General features: G+C 41.4%; 5 protein-coding genes across 5 annotated transcripts; 2 read left to right on the top strand and 3 right to left on the bottom strand.

Annotated features, from left to right (window-relative positions):
* Nucleotides 1-619: 619 nt before the first annotated feature.
* Nucleotides 620-5,112, top strand: sirt4 (sirtuin 4). The gene is made up of 4 exons (XM_083971998.1): nt 620-730; nt 2,201-2,685; nt 3,432-3,726; nt 4,477-5,112. Exons 2-4 carry the CDS (start codon nt 2,201-2,203, stop codon nt 4,627-4,629), a joined length of 933 nt encoding a protein of 310 aa, XP_083828124.1. The 5' UTR covers nt 620-730; the 3' UTR covers nt 4,630-5,112.
* Nucleotides 5,113-6,571: 1,459 nt separating this feature from the next.
* cUnh1orf74 (chromosome Un C1orf74 homolog) lies at nt 6,572-7,417 on the bottom strand (the record flags this gene model as incomplete). The annotated part of the gene is made up of 1 exon (XM_083971999.1): nt 6,572-7,417. One exon carries the CDS (start codon nt 7,415-7,417, stop codon nt 6,638-6,640), a length of 780 nt encoding a protein of 259 aa, XP_083828125.1. The 3' UTR covers nt 6,572-6,637.
* Nucleotides 7,418-7,519: 102 nt separating this feature from the next.
* On the bottom strand, nt 7,520-9,912 carry tomm6 (translocase of outer mitochondrial membrane 6 homolog (yeast)). Its single transcript, XM_083972004.1, has 3 exons — nt 9,753-9,912; nt 7,880-8,027; nt 7,520-7,776 (listed from the first exon to the last, which is right to left on the bottom strand). Exons 1-2 carry the CDS (start codon nt 9,851-9,853, stop codon nt 7,931-7,933), a joined length of 198 nt encoding a protein of 65 aa, XP_083828130.1. The 5' UTR covers nt 9,854-9,912; the 3' UTR covers nt 7,520-7,776; nt 7,880-7,930.
* A 32-nt stretch (nt 9,913-9,944) lies between these two features.
* On the top strand, nt 9,945-11,622 carry uqcc2 (ubiquinol-cytochrome c reductase complex assembly factor 2). The gene is made up of 4 exons (XM_083972003.1): nt 9,945-10,151; nt 10,875-10,949; nt 11,298-11,364; nt 11,465-11,622. Exons 1-4 carry the CDS (start codon nt 10,014-10,016, stop codon nt 11,569-11,571), a joined length of 387 nt encoding a protein of 128 aa, XP_083828129.1. The 5' UTR covers nt 9,945-10,013; the 3' UTR covers nt 11,572-11,622.
* A 307-nt stretch (nt 11,623-11,929) lies between these two features.
* tspo (translocator protein) lies at nt 11,930-14,363 on the bottom strand. The gene is made up of 4 exons (XM_083972002.1): nt 14,204-14,363; nt 13,119-13,294; nt 12,879-13,017; nt 11,930-12,479 (listed from the first exon to the last, which is right to left on the bottom strand). The coding sequence occupies exons 2-4, from the start codon at nt 13,289-13,291 to the stop codon at nt 12,297-12,299; spliced, it is 495 nt and encodes a 164-aa protein (XP_083828128.1). The 5' UTR covers nt 13,292-13,294; nt 14,204-14,363; the 3' UTR covers nt 11,930-12,296.
* Between the last annotated feature and the right edge of the window lie 6,048 nt (nt 14,364-20,411).

A 20,411-nucleotide genomic window follows, 5' to 3' on the forward strand; every position in this document is an offset into this window, starting at 1 on the left:
AGCCAAGGATTATTCACAATACTTGTAACATACTACATGTAACATCAGCTGGTAAGACATGTCACACCAACACCTAGTGACGCTTCTGAACAAGACTGTCGGAACATGTCTGGGTATGAAAAAGAACTTCTTGTCTGATACATCAGAAAGCCAAACTATGAATAAATATTGTGTTTTCTTAAATGTATCTCCATTTCTATGCAGTTCATCATGCATACATTTTTTCTGTATTTGCCTTCAAATGTATGTTCTTGTTTACAGATGTTGTGAAAAGTCTGGATGTACATGAAATGTACTTGTTTTATCTCCCCACCAAAATATAAAAATATTAGTATTTTAATTGCAGTGAATCACATAATTCAAGCAAAGATGATAAAGTTATGTAGTTGAGCGGACAATCTTTACTGCCCAAACTCTGTCAGTCCACCTTGCAACACACTTTCTATGGATGTGATCCTGTTCACGGTGAGCAACCATAGACTGTAAAAGCAACAGCTAAATTCATTTGACTACATCTCCCAGCGACTGTGTTTGGTGTTACATAAAATTGGGTCATTTCCTGTTGGTGACGGTGTCGCAGTCCGACGAAGGTTCCTATCTTGTATAAACCCGTGTACCTCTGACATGTCATTTAACACTTTGTCGCTGCTGACACTGCAGCTTAAATTGCTGTTGTGTTAGAAACTACAACAACGTCTAAGTGTAGTTACCGCTGTGACTCATAGACAAGGTACAGTAACAGTTAGCTCACTAACGTCCCTTAAAGTTAGTTAGCTAGCTAGCTGACATTGGAGCCAGAGTTAGCCCGCTGTGAGGAGCCGGTGTAGTAATGAAGAGCACTGACGGAAAATAGATAAGTGACTGTGTTTAGTGTTTTTCGTTGTTGTTTTTTCGCTACGATTAGATTTTTCAAGCTTTAGCTGTTACAGAGGAACATTAATGCAGGATGGGTAAGGTCGTGTTAGCATTATAGCATGTGGTTGTAAAACTTCCCGGTTAGAAACTGAAGCTAGAGTTATGGTTCCTACACCAGAGACGTTCTAATATGAGCCTACACTCATTAAATCATGCCAAGTTACAACATCCATACTGATCGACTCAGTTGCATGTTTATTTTATGTCATACATGTTTATGTCACAGTTTGAATTTAAAATAAGGTGCTATATTGAATAGAATGAAATGATTTATTTCCACACACACACTAGGCTATATCATCACAAGAAATCTTAAAGGTATTGACATTCCTACAGTGGCTGGGTGTGTTTGTCTTGCCTTCTGGTCCCTGAAATGTGAGAATTTACAAAAAAATCTGTAATGTTCAGGCTCCCTGTGTTGAAATCCATGTGGTTTTAAGAGCTGTTCCCTCAATTGTCTTCCAGTGATGTTACTAGGATTCAAATTTGCATAATACCACCCCTACCTGGTATGGGTAGAAGGGGCGGGGCAAGCAGTGGTCATTTGCATTTAAAGGGACAGGCTCTGAAACCAGCCGTTCTGAACAGGGCTGTTTTGAGAGGATGAAAAGAGCTGTGATATTTGATCCTTGGGGTATTTTGACCGAAGCATGTCACAGATTTGTCTTTAAGACACCTTGGAACTAAATGCAGCGTGCCATTTTTAGAGTGTCATCAAACTCGTTCCAAATCTGTGGTCCTCCACACACAACATTGAAACTGGTGCATTTTAGCTTTCCTCCTTTTTCCTCTGATAAGGTGTTTGTTTCTAGTGTCGTAGGTTTGCAGAGGTAGGCAGATTGGAATAAGGTCACATAACTTTTGAGTTTGTGCACAACTATACATCATCTTAGTGTTTTGTACTCAGTAAGCCTCAAAAGATTAAAGCGATGAAAGAGCGGTCCGATGGGAGAATTATAGTCGGACCATGATAAGGCGCGTATGGTTTTCTTCTGGAGAATCTCTAGTTTTTTAGTAGGAAATGTGACAAAAACCATGTGACGTTACAATAATTTAAAGTTGTCAAATTTAAAGTTTAAAGTGAGAAGAGCAGAAAGTGGGATAAAATGCCTCAACTTCCAGACATATTTGTAAAAAATATTTATTAGAACATCAATGTGTTGTTTGAAATTGAGGAATTTGTCGATCAGGATCCCTGGAAATGTTTGCCCCTCAATGGAGGAAGGCAGGGTAACACCTGTCATCAAAGTGTGCTAACATCTGCATTGTATTTGTCCTGATCCAGATGAGACTGCCCTGGTGGATCCTCACATTAAATTCAGCACCTGTAAGAAGGACATCCTCAGTCCCTGCGGGAATGTCCACCTTTGTCCCCGCCTGCAGCACCACCGATGCCCAGTCTGTGGACCAGCTGCAGGACTTTGTGTCTCGAGCCAGGCGCCTGTTTGTCATCAGTGGAGCAGGTCTCTCCACAGAGTCGGGCATCCCTGATTATCGCTCAGAGGGCGTGGGGCTGTACGCCCGCACCGACAGACGACCCATGCAGTACGCCGAGTTTGTCCGCAGCGCGAAGTCCCGTCAGCGCTACTGGGCCAGGAACTTTGTCGGGTGGCCACAGTTCTCCTCACATCAGCCCAACTCTGCTCACAGGGTCCTGCAGAGGTGGGAGGAGAGGGGGAAGCTGCACTGGCTGGTCACACAAAATGTGGATGCACTTCACTCGAAAGCAGGACAGAAAAGACTGACTGAGCTCCACGGCTGTGCTCACAGGTGAGGAAACGCCACCTAACACGTTCACCGTGGGCCCTCACTGGTAGAGATGGAGTTTAGACCCTTAGCTTGAGTAACAGCAGCAATGAAAGGTTGGTTCAACCAACGTCTCTGGTTCAACCTAAACAAAAAAACATTTCTCTCTTAAAGCAGAAGTAAGCAGAATATTTGTGTTAATATAAGTCTAAATAGTTACGGTATATCTTCCGACGGCAATCACTTCTATAGAGTGTTTGGTCCAAAACACGGGTCTGTCAGTCCCTCTGCTCTGCTGTAAGCCGAGGAGAAAACTTTCCTTGTATCCTACAACCTTTATCCAATGAGGAGAGAACGGCATGAAGGGCTGTGTGTGCAGCCAAGGGATGCGCGTGAATGTGGTGACGTAGGGACGAGGACCAATAGATCCATGACGAGGGCGGGGGCTGCTAACTCCATCGGCTGACAAGAAGTTAGCCAAAACGACCGGATCGCTTACTTCTGCTTTAATGGTATTAAATTTATTAGGCTAAATGCTATGGAATATCCCAGCTGCTCTGGATTATCCACAGGCCTCACTGTTCACTATCTATGGAAGAAGGTTAGAGCACTGAAAAAAAAAAGTGAGTTTTCTAACTTTTTTCTCAGAATTCTGACTTTAAAATCTGAATTCTGACTAATTATGACTTTAGAAACGATGCTTTTGTTACGTGGCTGCGCTGACACCGTAAGTAGCTGATGAGTGAATGGTGAAATCTGTGTGTTTACAGGGTGATGTGTCTGGGCTGTGGTGCCATCACGGCAAGGGAGGAGCTCCAGAGACGATTCACATTGTTAAACCCGGACTGGAGGGCTCAGGCCGGCGCTGTGGCTCCAGACGGGGATGTCTTCTTGGAGGACGAGCAGGTTCTCCACTTTAGAGTTCCCTCCTGTGATGAGTGTGGAGGAACACTGAAGCCTGAGGTCACATTTTTTGGAGACAGTGTGAGGAAAGGAACGGTTCAGTTTGTGCACGACAGGCTGGCAGAGTCGGACGCGGTGTTAGTCGTAGGGTCGTCATTACAGGTTGGTTCTGGAGCACTTCAGACACAGCCACAGCACATTTATTTATGATCTTTTGCATTTAATTATTTTCCTCCTTAAAGGGATAGTTCACCATTTGGGCAAATTGACATTGACATAATCCCTATAGCCATAGCAGTAGGTTCGTTACCTTTAATTGTCGGTGCGAGCTATTTTTAAAACGGCTGAGCCAAGCCGCGAGCTGCTCAAAGCTATGCTACGGAGGCTAATGGGATTTCTTGGTTTCCCTCATCAAACTCATCAAAAACACAATCCAACAACTCCAAAACGCTCTGGTGGACAAGTTGTGACCTGCACATTCACCACGTGATGAAATAATAACGGAACATTACTAGACGGAGTTGTTTTAGAGGTACATTCATGCAAAACAGCTGTGTTGCCTTCAGGGGCAGTTTTTCAGCAAGCAGTCTCTGTATTTACCTCTAAAACAACTCTGTCTCGTAACGTTCCTTTATTATCTCATAGCGTGGTGAATGTGAAGGTCACAACTTGTCCACCAGAGCGTTTTGGAGTTGTTGGATTGTGTATTATTTGATGAGTTGGATGAGGGAAACCAAGAATTTCCATTAGCCTCCATAGCGTAGCTTTGAGCAGCTTGCCGCTGTGCTCTGCCGTTCTAAAAATAGCTTGCACCGACAATTAAAGGTAACGAACCTACTGCTGTGACTGTAGGGATTATGGCAATGGGCCAATTTGCCAAAATGTTGACCTATCCCTTTAATATTTCCCAAGGTATACTCAGGATACAGGTTTCTGCTAGCAGCCGGTGACAGGAAATTGCCGGTTGCCATCCTGAACATCGGACCCACGAGAGCTGACCACCTGGCTGAGCTGAGAGTGAGCGGCCGCTGTGGTGAAGTGATGACGGCCATCCAGCCGCTCTGACTGTCATGGACACCAAGTGTAAATAAGTTGCATTCAGGTGACATAAAGGACGTGCAAACTACCTCAGTTTTAACAAGGTAACGACATAATCACTTTGAGGATGATGTTGTCAACTGTTGGACAGATTTCATATTAAGCAAAAGGAGCCAGAATCCTCCACACATCTCTGACAGATGTACCTGCTGCTGGTATCAATGTAGGACAAACGTTGACATGTCTGCACTCACATATCGAATGCAGAACAACAGAATGTTAATAATGTAAATGTCCGGCGGTGAAATAGTGTGTGTCTGTCTCAGAAATAACAAATCATTTTCAGGGGATCTACAGGATAATCAGCTTTAACTGCCCTGTCCTAATGGGGCGACACTACAACATGTGTGGATGTGCAAGTTTCTATTGCATTAAGACATGGAGTTATGTAGCAGGTCAAGGTTGATCATGTTTTTACACAATTATGTTGACATTAATAAGCAACAGTGAAGAGACTGGACAGTTTCAGGCTTTTAGTGCCTGTTCAACAAACTGTCAAACAGCAAAAATTATTACACCTAAAGCTACGGCTAAAGTTGATATTTGAAATGTCACAATCAGAATGTGTTGTCTGTTTTAGTTCTTTTAATAAAATTATATTAAAGCATTACAGCATCCCTGGGCGTCTTCTGTCAAGTGAAGTGCAGAATTTCAAATCCTTTAATTCTTGCAACATTTCTATCCTGACACATCATTTCTCGGTATGAAATAAAACACCACTGATCAGCCGTCTCCTAATATCAGCACAGTAGTCATTATTCAAGTAAAGTGTTGTGAGGTAATTGTACTTAAAGGGATAGTTAAACATTTTGGCAAATTCTCCTATTGCCATAATCCCTATAGTCATAGCAGTAGGATCATTACCTTTAATTATCGGTGCAAGCTGTTTTTGGAGTTGTTGGATTGTGTATTTGATGAGTTTGATGAGGGACAGGGGACTATGTACCATTCACTTCCATTGTGTTCACAGAGCAGCTTGTGTCTCTGCCCCGCAGATCTCAAAACAACATGCACCAATAATGAAAGATAATAAACCTACTGCTATGACTATCCACAAGTTTCCGAACGTCATCTATGGTCAAAACCGGAAGCTGGTTTTGCATTTGCGGTGGAATTTTACATTTACGTTTCCATGGTTTTCAGTCGTCATAGTTGCGGTAAATGCATGGATCTGCTGGCTTTTAACACGGATGTCAATTTGTGAGATATCCATTGTTAAAAGCTCATGTGATCCATGCGTTTTACAGGTTTTCACTGAAAAAAAATAATCCATGCATTTACCGCAACTACCGAAACCATGGAAACGTAAACATAAAATTCCACCGGAAGCGCAACACCGGCACACGTTTTTGACGTTTGGAAAAAGGTGGATAGGGATTATGGCAATAGGTAAATTAGCCAAAATGTTTAACTTATCCCTTTAAAATTACAGTTTCCATTTCCTGCTACTTTATACACATTTTTATTCACATTCTTTGTAAATGCATTGTGGCGTGTTATGCATCTTGCATTAATATTATCTGGCTGCTATGACAGAAGTGTGTTATTTAAAAATAACATTAAATCTGCTCTAATTGACTTCACCTGATGAAATGCTGAACTAAAATTCATGTTTCAGTTTTCTGATGATTTCATGTAGCTTTACTTAATTTTATTGTTACACGTGGTGACTTGTGTCACGTTTTTCCTATTGAAGAACATTATTCTATATACCTACACAAAGCCGTCTGTACTGTATTATTACTTTCAAAACAGCAATGGTATTGTGAGTTTATTCCTTCCACGAGGGATTCTGAAATGTTTTCAGGCACCATCATCGGACACTTCTATCTGAATTCAGGTTTGGTACAGCAGCAGTTAAGGAAAGGAATACCACTGCGCATTAAGAGATAAAAAGTAGATTTGACAAATTTAATGGAGTGATACATCCACATATTTAGGACCAGTTTATTATTAAGACAAATGTATGTTAGCTTCACAAACAGACTGACGGCAGAGTTACTGTGGTTTGACATACGGCGAGATCCTTGAAAACGTTTTGGTGCTCAAATTTTTCTCGTAAACAGAACCCCCAGTCCTCCACATTGGACTTTGTCTCTGTAAGTAAAACTGCTGGGACACTGAAAGAGTACAGACAACATCTGTGAGCAGCAGCAGCAGCATCTGCCTGCCATGATGCTGCGGCTGTAGTCACCACCAGGGGGGTCATAGACAGACAGTTTTCAAAGCTTTTGGTTTGATTGAACCAGTAGGTGACGGGGTAGCCCAGTAAAAGACCAAAGACAGTGCACAGGTTCCACTCTTCACATTTCTCTCCAACATAAAGAGGCCTCTCGGTCTCTGTCAGTAGAAGCAGCAGATCTTCTATCACGCTCTTTAGCCCCACTTTGAGCAGGTGGGTGAGGGTGGGCTTCTCTAGTGTGTGGCAGACATCGACCGCAGCTACGCTCTCGCCGTCAAGCGCCTGCTCTATGTTTGATCGGACTGTAACTGGATTAACAATGAGGGTGTTTCCGTTTAAATCCAATGTGAGAAGTGATTTGGACAGGAGCTGGGAGGCCTGCAGAGAGCTCAGATACTGGTGTACCTGCTTCGAACTGGCGCCGTTGCTGTCGTACAGCAGAGCGGGTTTCAACCCCAGATCAACGGCTGAGACCTGAGCAGCCAGGTCCAGGCTCTGAGCAGCGGAGAGAGATTTCCTACCGGTGCGCAGACTTTTACGAGCTGCAGCAACAAAGAGCTCTTGAGTGGACATAGCTGTATCACACCACAAAACTGATATAGACAACTGTACCAAAATGCTACACACAAATAACTACACGAGTTTCTCAAGCACTAAATGCTTAGATGCGAAGTAGATACGTCAGATCTTAATAAATTATATAAGAATGCCATTTCAAAACCTATGGGTCATAGACAACAAGAGCAGAGACACTGATGTGAATAAATGGTGTTATTCGTTTCTGCAATGAGATGTAAACAAAAAATAAAACAGAATAGAAAAATTAGGCATGTAGATGAACAAGTTGATTCATTTCCAAAGTATAACTTGTCATAAAGGTTTCATGATCATTTATGTGTATCCCTTGTTTCTTCTTCGTTGGTCCAAGATACCTACAGGAACAGACACAAACAAGAACAATTATGTCTCTCAAATAAATGAACATTTTGACACTGGGCAACATATGACGAGATATTCACAATGAGATGATCTCACCATTATCCTGTTTTTTTGTTTGGGAGGGGGGATGCTGTGTCTTTGACCAGGTTATGTAACAGGCTGAGGAGACATCAGGTCAAAATCTGAGAGATTTCTTGCAACCCAGACACCAGCTGCAAACAGACCCAGGTTGACCAGAAGATTCCTGAAAGAAGATTAACATCCTGAGTCACGCGATGTTTTCTGACCAGTGAAAATAACGGCGACACTAACGACACTACTTTTTCAGTAACAAATAATCCAAAAAAAATTACTGTTTCCCTGTTATAACGCCGTTACCAATTCTGACAATAAAATTTGCCATTACTTGACTCAAGATGTCCGGTCGGTCACAAAATAATACGCCCGTTAAGGGATAGTTCAACATTTTGGCAAATTGTGTATTTGATTAGTTTTGAGGGACGAGGGACAGTAGCGTTCACCTCCATTGTGTGAGCTGAGCAGATTGCGTCACTGCCCCGCATCTCAAAACAACATGCACTGATGATTAAAGGTAATGAACCTACTGCTATGACTGTAGGGATTATGACAATAGGCGAATTTTGCGAACTAATCTGGAACTAGTCTTGCTCACCAGACCCTCCTCCAGAGAAGAAGTCTGTCTAATCTGTAACTAACCAACTCACACAGGGTGCTTTCAGATAGACCAGTTCTGGCTCTGGTTCTATTCTGAAGTATAACTAGCGAGTGTTGACAGCGTAATGAACGGAGTTCAGTTGCTCAAGTCAGCAAAGCGTGCTGCATTTTTGGAACTCAATGTCACTGGGCTCCTTTTCCTTTTCTACTGCATTTGATACTGTAATAGACTTGTCAGAGCTGCAGCATTTTAGTAAGTGGCTGGAGGAGAGTGGGTGAGTTGTGTCTTTGTCTCTTTACAATAGAAACCAGGCAAAGCTGGTGTTTGATGCCTCGTCGTATTATGTGCTGGGAGCCTGTGGGTACTGTTGACAAAGTTTGGTGCTGTTCTGAGCATATGTGGCCATGAGTGGCTTTTTTGATCACGGTTGGCTCTTGGCTCCATAGACAGCAGTATTTTGCTATCTGACAATATGTGTAAAGTTGCTACAACTAGAAAAGTTTGCTGGCTGCAAACTTGATCTCTGCAGGGGGTGCTCTACTCGGTCTCACTGTGCCATAGACAATGGGTTAAATTTACGCCCGAATATCCCTTTAAGCCACAAAGGAGATTCATACAACTTGTTCTTCCTTGTACTGCTTTCTAGCTTTTCTTGAAATTCTGTTATGCACAAATCGCATGCCCAACATTTTGTTTCTTTAGCAGAAAAAGGCAAATTTTTGTCCAGATTGTGGTGTAAAGTTAACTTGTAACTATAACCAATTACATTTTAAAAAGTAACGTGCCCAACACTGTTTCTGACATTAAAACTTTTCACACATAGAATAAATTATTACATCATCTCTGCAGAACAAAATCTAACGCAGTAACACATTTACTAACTTACTTTGTGTTTTCATCTAAGGTCATTTTACGTCACGTCTATTTCAGTAGACGTGACCCTATCTATGGACGTGACTGTCTTGTAAGCGGATGTTCACGTGCTGACGTCCTGCTGTCCATTAACGATGACAGTCTATGGTTTTTTCACACTAACTACCCGCTGTACATTTATATTTTAAATTTTCCTTATCATTTAGTGACTTTCAAGAATTAAATAGTTGTTTACATGCTACTCGGGTCAACTGAATACTTTAGTTTATCAGTTTAGTCGACTAATAAGCTCGGTAATTACATCCAGGCGAAAGACTCAAGGGCAACCCTCCTCATGGAAACAGTGCTGTTAGCCGCGTGGCTAACGTTAGCAGCAGCACACAACACACACTGCACATTATAATATCTACATTAACTCACCTTCTGAAGTCGTTTCTGTCTGTTGCGAACCGACAGGCTGTACGGATCCATTCACCCACACCGGGGGACGGACTCTTTTTACCGTCTGAACCGGGCATCATCGTTGCTAGCGTGCGGTGTGAAGACGACTGCCAACGAGCGGAACTAACGGAAGGCGACAGGAGGGGGAAGAGTTTGGATGCGACACCGTTACGGAGAGTGATAAAGCCCAAACCTCACACGTCTTTACCCGACTCGATAATTGTCATTCCTCGTCCAGATATGTCCGCCACTCGGTACCGTCGGTTCTTGAAGCTGTGCGAAGAGTGGCCCCGGGATGAGTCGAAGAAAGGCCGAGACTTGGGCACGTTCCTGCGGCAGAGAGTAGCCTCCGCCTTCCGCGAGGGGGAAAACACACAGGTATAGTCGCTAGCTGCGCTTCGCTAACAGACCGAGCTACTGTAAGCTGCGGGTCTGAGCCTCAGCCTGTGAGGAGGACTGACACACGGCGACCTTGTGTGCCCTGACCGTGTGTTGTTGTCCGGGGAGTCTCTTTGATATGAACCGTATACACGCAGCTGTAGAGGCTTAAACTAATACATGTGTGCTCATATCTGCGCGGTTAAGACAACATAGGAGGCCGAACGTTTACTCGTGTAAACAGTGTTTCATAACTGTCATTGTCGGCGCACTGGTTCTCATTTTTATTCTGCAATATCTATAGTTTATTATTTGTAGTATTACACATCTTACTAAACTTTTCTTCTTCTTTTGTGGACAAACGCAAGTACTTAAACTTTTTATAATTGCTTTAAATTCGATGGTTATACTTTACAAGACTCAAATCAAAGCAGCTGTACAACATGGAGAAATGCAACAAAAAATACACTGGAGTGCAATTACTTCTTGTTACCTGCATGCAATATGCACAAATACTGCTGATGTGTAGGACTGCTTGTTTATAAAGATACTTTTATACATCTGAGATTATAAAGATTTCACTCAAAACATATGGATGGATGAAAGAATGAAATATAGCAAGTTGTTTTTATACATTTGACTGCCCAAAAGTTGTATTGGTTTGTTGACAACTGTCCAGTTCTTTATATTTGAACTATTCAACCTTGAACTTTTTCATTTCAGATCTCAGATCCAGAGAAATGTGACCAGATGTATGAAAGTTTGGCCCAAATTAATGGAAACTTATACAGACAACGGGTAAGTTATATTCACATTTCAGGTGCTTCTTTGTAATGACTCAATCTAAATGAATGAAGGCCAGTTCTTCTTCCCTTTGAATGCAATATATAAAAGGAAGTCCATCTGTGGACATACATCCCCATCCACAGCAGTCGAATGCATCACATAATAAGGAATAACTACTCCATGTTGTTCAAGACTATCAGGAAACATGATAACTATATCCTTGTGGTATCTATTCTGGGATTACTGATTACAATAATAAATCCTTTTATAGGGATAGGGACCGAATGTGTGTGAAATCTAGTAAACTGTATAATAAGAATTGAATGAATTAAATTCTAACAACAATTTATATCTGTTCAGTTTCCTCGTGTAAGAGACACAAGTTTCACCGGCGTCACAGTGGAAGAATGCAAAGTGCTTTTGTCAGGTAACACAGCTGTTGTTTCCTCTTGAATTAAAAACACACACTTCATTACAGTTGAATTGTGAAATTGTGTGTATGACTGTCCATATTATTCATTTTAAAGGGAGCATGCAACAGATGGACGAGGAAAAAAAGGGTCTGTGGAAGATGTTAATGGCAAAGTTCTCCTCCAAACCAGAAGACGTCCCAGACAAAGCTCCTGAAAAATAACTATTTTCTTTCCTCATTGTATGTACAGAAATAAAGCTTATTGTTATTATGCTTTTGGGCTGTTATTTTAATTATGGATTGCAAATAACTTGAACTCTGCAGATATCAGTCATGTAGCCTGTTGCTTTGGACATTTAAAGACGCAACAACAGGAAAAAGAGTGAGGGGAAATGAATGAGACTGAAATGTGAATAATTATCAAAACAGTCTGTTGATGCAGATCCAAATAGAAACATTTCGAAAATGTCACGGTGCATTTAACAGGTTTTGTGGCCTTAGTTGCTGATTAGTATTCTCATGAAGGAGTGCATAAATACTGAAAATAATACACATTCAAATAGTACATTGAACATAAATCTTTAATTTTGATAGATGGACTTTATTCATAATAAATGTACACACAGCAGTCTTCATTTAAAAATAACAACAATGCATTAATCTAAACAACTACAAAAGCTCAAGTGTGAATTCAATTTAATCATGTTGCATGTTTGTGGTTAATATTGATCAATCATTTTTGATAAGAATTTCTAAGTGGCCTGTCCATGATTTTTTTAAATGATATTTGGACATTGGCCATCATAAATGTAGACACTAACTGACCTTTGAGTTGATTTTACATGATCAATGCTCCAACACCAGTTGCACTGAGTTGTGACACTTCTGGAGGAAGAGTGATTTCAAAACGTTAGAAATGAAGCAGTCTCAGTACACAGTACTGTCTCCTACTCCTCCTTCTCCTCCGTCTCCTCCTTGTTGTCTCTCCAGATGCAGTAGTTCAGAGAGGTGGCAAGGCACAGCCAGGACAGGTAGGGCGCCATGAGCAGAGTTGCAGTGCGGCTGATGGGATACCAAGAAACCATGGTGGCTGCAACAGTCCCAGTAAGAACCACAATCTCCATGAGGGCCTGAATTGGTTGGAGAGAAGGTGTGTAACAGTTAGGAATATTGAGCTCTCACACTTAAAGGTCCAGTGTGTAATATTTGTCAAGGTTTATTGGCAAAATCTGAATATACTACCAATTAATATATTTGTATAAGTGCATAATAATCGCTATAAAATAAAATCTGTTTGGTCTTCATAGCCTTATAATTCTTCTTTTATATACATATAGCAAGGGTCGCCATCTTGCGCCGCCATGTTTGTACGGAATGGAAAATCCAGCCAACCAGAGAGCACATATCAAGAGTTTCACGTTCATAAATAAACAATAAATAATCGAAATGCTAGATGTCACTGTTTTCCCCTCATTTTACACACTGGACCTTTAACCCAGACTCTATTTATGTGGTGTTCAAACACTCACCCATTTCAGCTTGTGTGCACCAAAGAAAATAGGAGTCCAGGCCCAGTTCAGAGCTAGTTGCAGCCCATAAAGTCCCAGCGGAACCAGTGCATCCTCAGTGAAACCTCCCAGCTCTTTCCACACCAGGTAGGAGCCATACCTGCATGATGCAAATTCAAAACAGGATCAGATAAAGAAGGAGCTACAGAGAACAACCACACAACATCTGGGGCTCTCTGTGACTGCAGTACTGGTTCTTACCCCATGCCCGTGTACAGACACGTCCACGCTATGGGGAACGCAGCATTTGGTGGGCGCCATGACGGTTTCTGCAGGGTTGGGTACCAGGTCTTCACCTCTTTGCGTGTGACGTAACCACCGTAGAGCCCACCCAGGTGTGGCAGGGCGGTCATCCCAATCATAGGCAGCCACATGTTCTGTGATAAGAGCAGGACACATTATACATGTTTCACTTCACTGTTTTTGAGAGATTATTCATTAAATTCATGTCTGTAGCCAACTTTTTTTTTTATGTTGAGACACTTGACAAGTATATTTAATGGTTGTTGTTTTTTGTGTCTGTATGAGATGCTGCTGTAGCACTACACTTTCCTTATATGGATGAATAAACTATCTTGAACTTGAAGTATATCCTACTTGGATGAATTTAGACACATTAATGTGTCTCAAGGTTTTGTATAATATATAAAAACGTTTCTTCTTATGGTCAAACAGCCAAATGTTTTGTGCATCATTGGACTCTGGACAGCTGTGTCCTCAATCTCATCAGACTCGCCAGTTTGCAATGATTTCCTAAACATCCGGTTGAGTTGAGGTCTCTATCAACGCCTGAAAAAAACACATTTCTTAGCATCTGCACTTTTCATTATGTTCATTTACTATTACAGATAGATGTTCTGTCTGCTGTTTACTATTAGACAGGTGGTTTTCGCTGTGTGAGTTGAAGTTCATGCTGACTTGACAGTTATATTCACCAACGGCTGGAGGGCTGCAGACTGTACGATAATACAATCGGACGTCTAGTCTGGTTTAGAAACCAGTTTAGAAACCAGTTGACAGACAGTCAACATCACAAACAGCGTCAAACTCGCGCTTACACAACAGGAACTCATGCTAATTGTGAGCAAATTGTTATATCACCGTTTGACGTGTAACGTTACAGACGTCCACTGGTAAGTCACATAGACTGTGTATTAAACATTATAAACGCAGGTCATTCGGCGCCAAAATGCTCTAGGTCAAAGTTTCGTTTGCACGAAGTTACAGTTCATTTTTATCTGTCAACACTGTAGTCAGGTTCAGTTGTAAGTTAGGTTAAAACTCACCCCTCGCTCGGACGTCGGCTCTTCCGCACAGTGTTTACAGTAATTGAGTCGTATAATGTCCAGTTGAAGCTACACACCAACTGTTTAATCATCTGCCATGTTGCTGTTATGTGATAATATCATGAGTGATAGTGGACAGTCTTATCGGAGCGGTCGCCTCACACACACTCCCAGACACTCCCACACCCGCTGCCCATCACAGCCACAACACTGCGCGTGGCCGCGAGCCAACCAATCACCGGCCTCCTCCAGCAGACATCGTTAGTGACGTCACTGAAGTTGCTTTCTAGTTCTACGGCGACTATCGAGGAAAAAAGACTGGACGACCGCGCTTCTTTGTAGTTCCAAATAAACACATTAATCATATTGTTTTCTTCTTTTTTAACCTATGAAAGTGTTTATTATTCATCTGGAACTGTTTAGATCAATAAACCACTGATAAATTAGACTTTGGCTCGGGTAGAACTGAAATAGAAAATTGTAAAAAAAAAAAAATAATAATAATAATAATAATAATAATAAACTAATATATAAATAAAAAATCCCTCATTAACTATAACTTAGACACATTGTAACATTGCACGTTTAATTATAATTATACAGTAATTATACTTTTGCTATTTTCAATTATCTTCACACTTAGTCCAACAAAACTTAAAATATTCTATTAAAAACAGTTTTTGAATAAAGTATTCTATATTTTGCCTTATCTTTAGTCAAAGCAGAATCTAATAAATGGGATGAATAGTTTTAAGTTGATGAGAAGCAGTGGTTAAAGATCATTTTCAGCAGTTTGAAATAAATAGGAAGGTAAAGGGCCAGTCTGTCTCTTGCGAGTCAGAAGAGAACTTCTTCATCATCGGTTGTCGGGAGTGTCTCGTCGTGGTTAAATAAATACGTTGCAGGCAGTAACAACACAGTGGTCCAAAGGTCAAAAATTCAGAAGCAATCTTTACCTTTGCTTCCTGTTTGGCCAGTTATTCCGTGTTTCCTCGAAGCACACACGGTTGGCAGCAGTGCAATGTGACAGAAGGGTGGACGACAAAGATCACAAAACCCGGGAGATAGTGACACCCCCACCCACCACCACCACCCCTTCTCAGTGACCGCTCTGTGTGTTAGGTTCTTTCCTTCTTCAGCTTCTGAAGAAAAAAACCTTCTGCAAACTAAAACTTGTAGAGCAGGCCCAGCTGTTCAGACTGGGAGGAGATAAATGGTCGCCTGCCCTATATGCCTGCCCCACTATGTCATGAAAAGACTGAAGAAGAAATATTATACAAACACTCCCCGGAGCCCACAGATGGACCGTGAGGGGGACAAGTTTTATGTCTAAAGTAGCCCAGTTGTTTTATCGCTTTATGGTTATTTCTTTTCAGGAATTTTGTGTTTTTCTTAGTTGTGTATATCCTAGTTGTCACACTGCTTCTTTTTGTGACTCTGGAGGCCTATGGGAAACACTGAGCCCTCTGCATCGTAGTTCCATCCAATGATCCCTCCACACTGTTGTCATTTTCCTTCATTAAAATGAATGCTGGCACTGTGTTTTGTTTTGAGTCAATCTCCCATTCATACATTCTCAAAGAAGCTAGAATTGTATTAATCCACTATGTAAAAATAGAATGCATGGCAAAGATGTCAGCTGTTGTCATTCAGCAGGAAAGACCAGGTTTGTGGTAGGGGAGACCGGGGATGGTTGGCACACTTTTCACTCTTTGCCATAGCACTCTGGCATCATTTATGTGAGAATATTCAAACCAGCATTAAATGAAAGGTTAAGGTGTCAGCTTTAACTAAACACATTTCCATGTCCACAGTTTTATTCTAAAATAAATTTATTTATGAATAAAATCATACTGCGCACTTGTGCCAACCAGCCCCGACACGGGGTTGGTTGGCACACTTCATGGGGTTGGTTGGCACAATGTAAAAATGAATGGATGAAGCAACCAATATAATAATAAATTGGAAATTGAATTCTAATATATTCAAATTTAAGAAGATAGCATGTATATGCATGCATAGATTTGCATGTATAACACTAAAACAGGGCATTTAAGGCCACAAACAAGATAAAACATACACAGAACATTAAACAGTAAATGATTCAAGCTTTTTTTTTTTTTTTTAAGAGAAAATATTCAATGAATATAGAATTTATTCTTAAATATAGCATATCACCTCTTTGTATTTTTATTTCTTTCCATCTCACTGTGTTTTAGATTTGCTGTGTGGGGTGGATGCAGATTATTTACGTTAAGGCCTATATAGAATTACTGGAATTACAGTATTGGCATATACAGGCTTTGTGGCCCATTTCACTGCATAAGTCATGTGCCCATTTCTTGCACTCAGTGCACTGAATTGTATGAAATTATGTTTAATCACATTTAATATATGTATACTGCATATTGGGGTTGGTTTGTGTGTGCCAACCAACCCCGACATGAGTGTGCCAACCAACCCCGACCAAAACAAACCCACTTTTGTGAATATATGATGTTGCCCAGGTAACTTCACTCTTCAAAGACTTTCAAGTTTCATATCAAATTGAAGCTGACTCCTATCTCTACAAACTGGAAGTAACACATTTCCAATATATTTATCCAAAGCAATTTTATAACACTTTAAGTGCGGGGGACAATATTTTACTTTTGGTACTAAAAAACTGATATTTTGCCCTCAGCAAAAAAGTGAGTCATTTTCAGATGTTTTAACAAACTAAGTGCAGCTCAAAAAGATGATCATTTTAATGTCACATTTGTGAGTCTGTGACCAACAGGAGGCCAGAAAACAGGGGTGTGCCAACCAACCCCTGTAGCCAACCAACCCCGGTCTCCCCTACTGTATGTCAGGTTAGATTAAGTTCGTTTTAGATGTTGATACTTTCCAGGTTTAAGTTGTTGAGTAACCTTCAGATCAGAAGCAGCTTCCAGATTGTCTCTTTAAGAGATAATCACTGACATTTTGCACCACCACATTGGACAGAGCATCATGCACATATGAAGTTTAATATGTTTGTGGATTTTAGTGTGTATTGAACACACATTTTAGTGTGTTCAATAAATAAAGAAATAATTAAATAATGAAATAATATGTTTGCTGATGATTGCATCAAGAACATGGGTGTTATGGTCTGTCCTATTGAGTCTGTTTGCCCAAAGAGACTTTACAACAAAGAAACACCATACTGCATAAGGAAAAAAACAGTATCACGTTATAATGTGAAAAGAATATTGTCCTAACCGTATATCTTTCATGTTATAACAATATATTTTCACATAAATACAAAATACAAGCTATAACAATATGATTTATATTGTAAAAACCTGAACATACGTTATCATATTATAACATGAAATATTTCCAATATAAATCATTACATGATGTGATCAGTTATATCAGTATGTTGTTATAACTTAAATATATTACAACTTAACTTAAATATATATGTATACATATATACAGTGTGTATATATATAAAATGTATAATTTATATTTAATTTACCGTCAAACTACACTGTATACACTGCTGGTGATGCTCTTTCCTCCCAGTCCGGTGGGTTTTTCGCCCCTCCTCACCGTCTGTCAGGCGGGCACACACAGACACACACACCTTTTCCCCCTCTGTGGTCCTCCAGCGTTCCTTACCTTCTTGCCGCTCCTCTCAGCCTCGTTGTCTGGCGGTGAACTCTCACCCCAGCTGCTTGGGAAATGTCACAGAGGCAGAGAGGCCCGTGCTGCAGTAGGGGGGCGTAATAGGAGGGGGAAAAAAATAACAACATTTTCCTGACTGCTCACTCTGCATCTTTTAATCGCGTCTCTGTCGTGCAACCGCCACATCCCGCTACCAGCAGCAGCAGCAGCAGCCGCCGCCGCCGCCGACAACTAATTGCAGTCTCAATGCTTATTCCTCGTTAGGGCTGATAGAGAGAGAGAAAAAAAAATCCGTGCCAGACATGTGAGTAGCAAAAACCATCGCTGTCGTTCTCTCTCCACTTACCCTCTGACTGCTATGTGCTCACGCTATTGTATCCTCACACCAGAGGCAGAGGGGAATTGTCATTGGACCGTTGTGCATTTAGTGTGAGTGTGAGTGTGCGGGTTGGACGGTAGCGTGGCTGTGTGGACTCTGACGGGGCACATGAAGCCCCGGCCGTCGGCTTGTTGTGGGGCTCTGCGTCGGCTCGGCTCGGCTCGGCTCGGCTAGCTGAGCCACAGGCTGCACACACCAGCTCCGGTGGAGGGAAAGCCCGTCCACTCACTCACTCACCCACTCACCCACTGTGTGTGCCAAGTGTTGTAATGTAGCTTTAGCTCTGTAGCCTGCTCGCATTCACTCAAGGTGTGTATGTGCTTCTGTGTGTGTGCGCGCGCGCGCGTGTGGATATACTGTATGTGTGTGTGCTTGCGCGCGCGTGTGTCTGTGTGTGAAAGCGAGAGAGAGAGAGAAGGGGGGAGGCTGGTGTGGAGTCCAGCCTGGCATCTCCAGTCAGATGTGGAGGCCCAGGTTAGAGCTCACATACTGCGGCAGTGAGAGAGATGTGTTTGGAGCCTGTGTGTGTGTGTGTGAGGCTGGATGGTGATCACAGGTGCAGGAGTGACAACAGATTAACACAAGATGCTGAGTGCTGTGTTCACTGGTGTGTGTGTTCTTCTAAAAGTCGCATCTATGTGTATGTGTTTTTTCATGGCTGCATTATTGTCAGAGTAACAGCAGTATCACTTACTTGCTTTTCACAGCTTTTATCTTGGATGCATCAACTCTTTATACCAAGTTCCAAATTCAAACTCTGGGCACCACAGGGATCAATAGTGCAACTGTAGCGTTTCATTTGCTGATTATTTTGTCAGTCAAGCCTGCTGTCTGTGTTGTGTGTCAGTGTATTGTCCGAATACTGTGCTGTTTGCAGTGTGCAAACAAGGTCTCCTCAGATCCTCTTCTTGCTCTGACCATGTCAGACATTCAGGCAGTTTACTGTGGTCACTAATTGTAAACATAGGGTTTGCTTCCAATTTATTATAATATCAAATAGTTTTTGTTGTTGTTGTTGTTTAGCTAATCAATTGATCATTCATTGTTTTTTGTTTACATTAAGGTAACATGTAGTTTAACATGTGAATTAAAGGTACAGTATGTAAGAAATCTAAAGCAACTGGCCGTAAAATCCTCCTAATATGTCACAGAGACTCAGGAATAATTTTAATATAACATGATGAACTCACCAACAACAATAGTACAGCCAGAGTATTCGCATTAAAAATCTTTTTTTGCAGACTGCAAATCATGTTTATGTTTTGAATTTACGTGTTGGCATGTTGCGCCACCTAGCCCTCTCTCCCAGTCACGGCGGCATCAGTGGCATTTCAGCCTCCGGTCTGGTCCACTGAGCTGCCGCTACGACTGGGAGAAAAAATGAGATCGCTGTGTTTTGAATTTGACTGCAGTAACCGTTTTTGGCCACATTCTTACATATGGCACCTTTAAAGTAAAAAAAAAGATTGAAATATGAAGTGATATCTGAACATCTAAGTGAGATTAGTGTTGGTGCTGATACAGATTTGGTGGATTTGATCTAAACCACATTTTACTGTTTTCATCAACTTAGTCTTAACTAACTGCCACAAAAATAACATTTCAGGTTTCATCATAGGCTCAAATATTTTTATATGTCAGTTCATATGTAGCTATATGCTTTAAACATTTTTAGACTCAAGTATTTTATATTTTATATTGTTGCCAATTGAGGTTCAAGGGAAAGATGAAGGGCAGCCATTGCCTCTCTGTGGACTAGACATAGGTTATGTGACAGAGAATGAGAGGAAAGAGGAGAAATGATGTGCAACAGGTTTAGCCTTTTAAACCCTTCTGTCATATTACAGCTAAAAGGAGTAATCTTTGCAAATTTCTCTGTGTGATCCTGAATGTGGTCCATGGTTTCAGGGGGGACAACATCGTGCATCTCCTGAAGATGTCAGTCCAACAAACTCAGTGGCTTGTGATGCTGATGCCCAGTAGAAGATCCTGGGATTGAGAAGTGAATCCCTTCACACTGATGGCCTGGACTAGGTGAGAGGTTCAAGTGTGAATGTTCCCTGAAGGCAACACTCACCATTTGTTTTGTTTTTACATTGCATGAATAGCCTTGCAAAGTCATTAGCTGATGGGGGACCAGTTGTTGATGAGGTTTGCTCTGTCTGCGACAGGTTT

Source organism: Trachurus trachurus (genome assembly GCF_905171665.1).
Source record: "Trachurus trachurus genome assembly, chromosome: 5".
Classification (NCBI taxonomy): domain Eukaryota; kingdom Metazoa; phylum Chordata; class Actinopteri; order Carangiformes; family Carangidae; genus Trachurus; species Trachurus trachurus.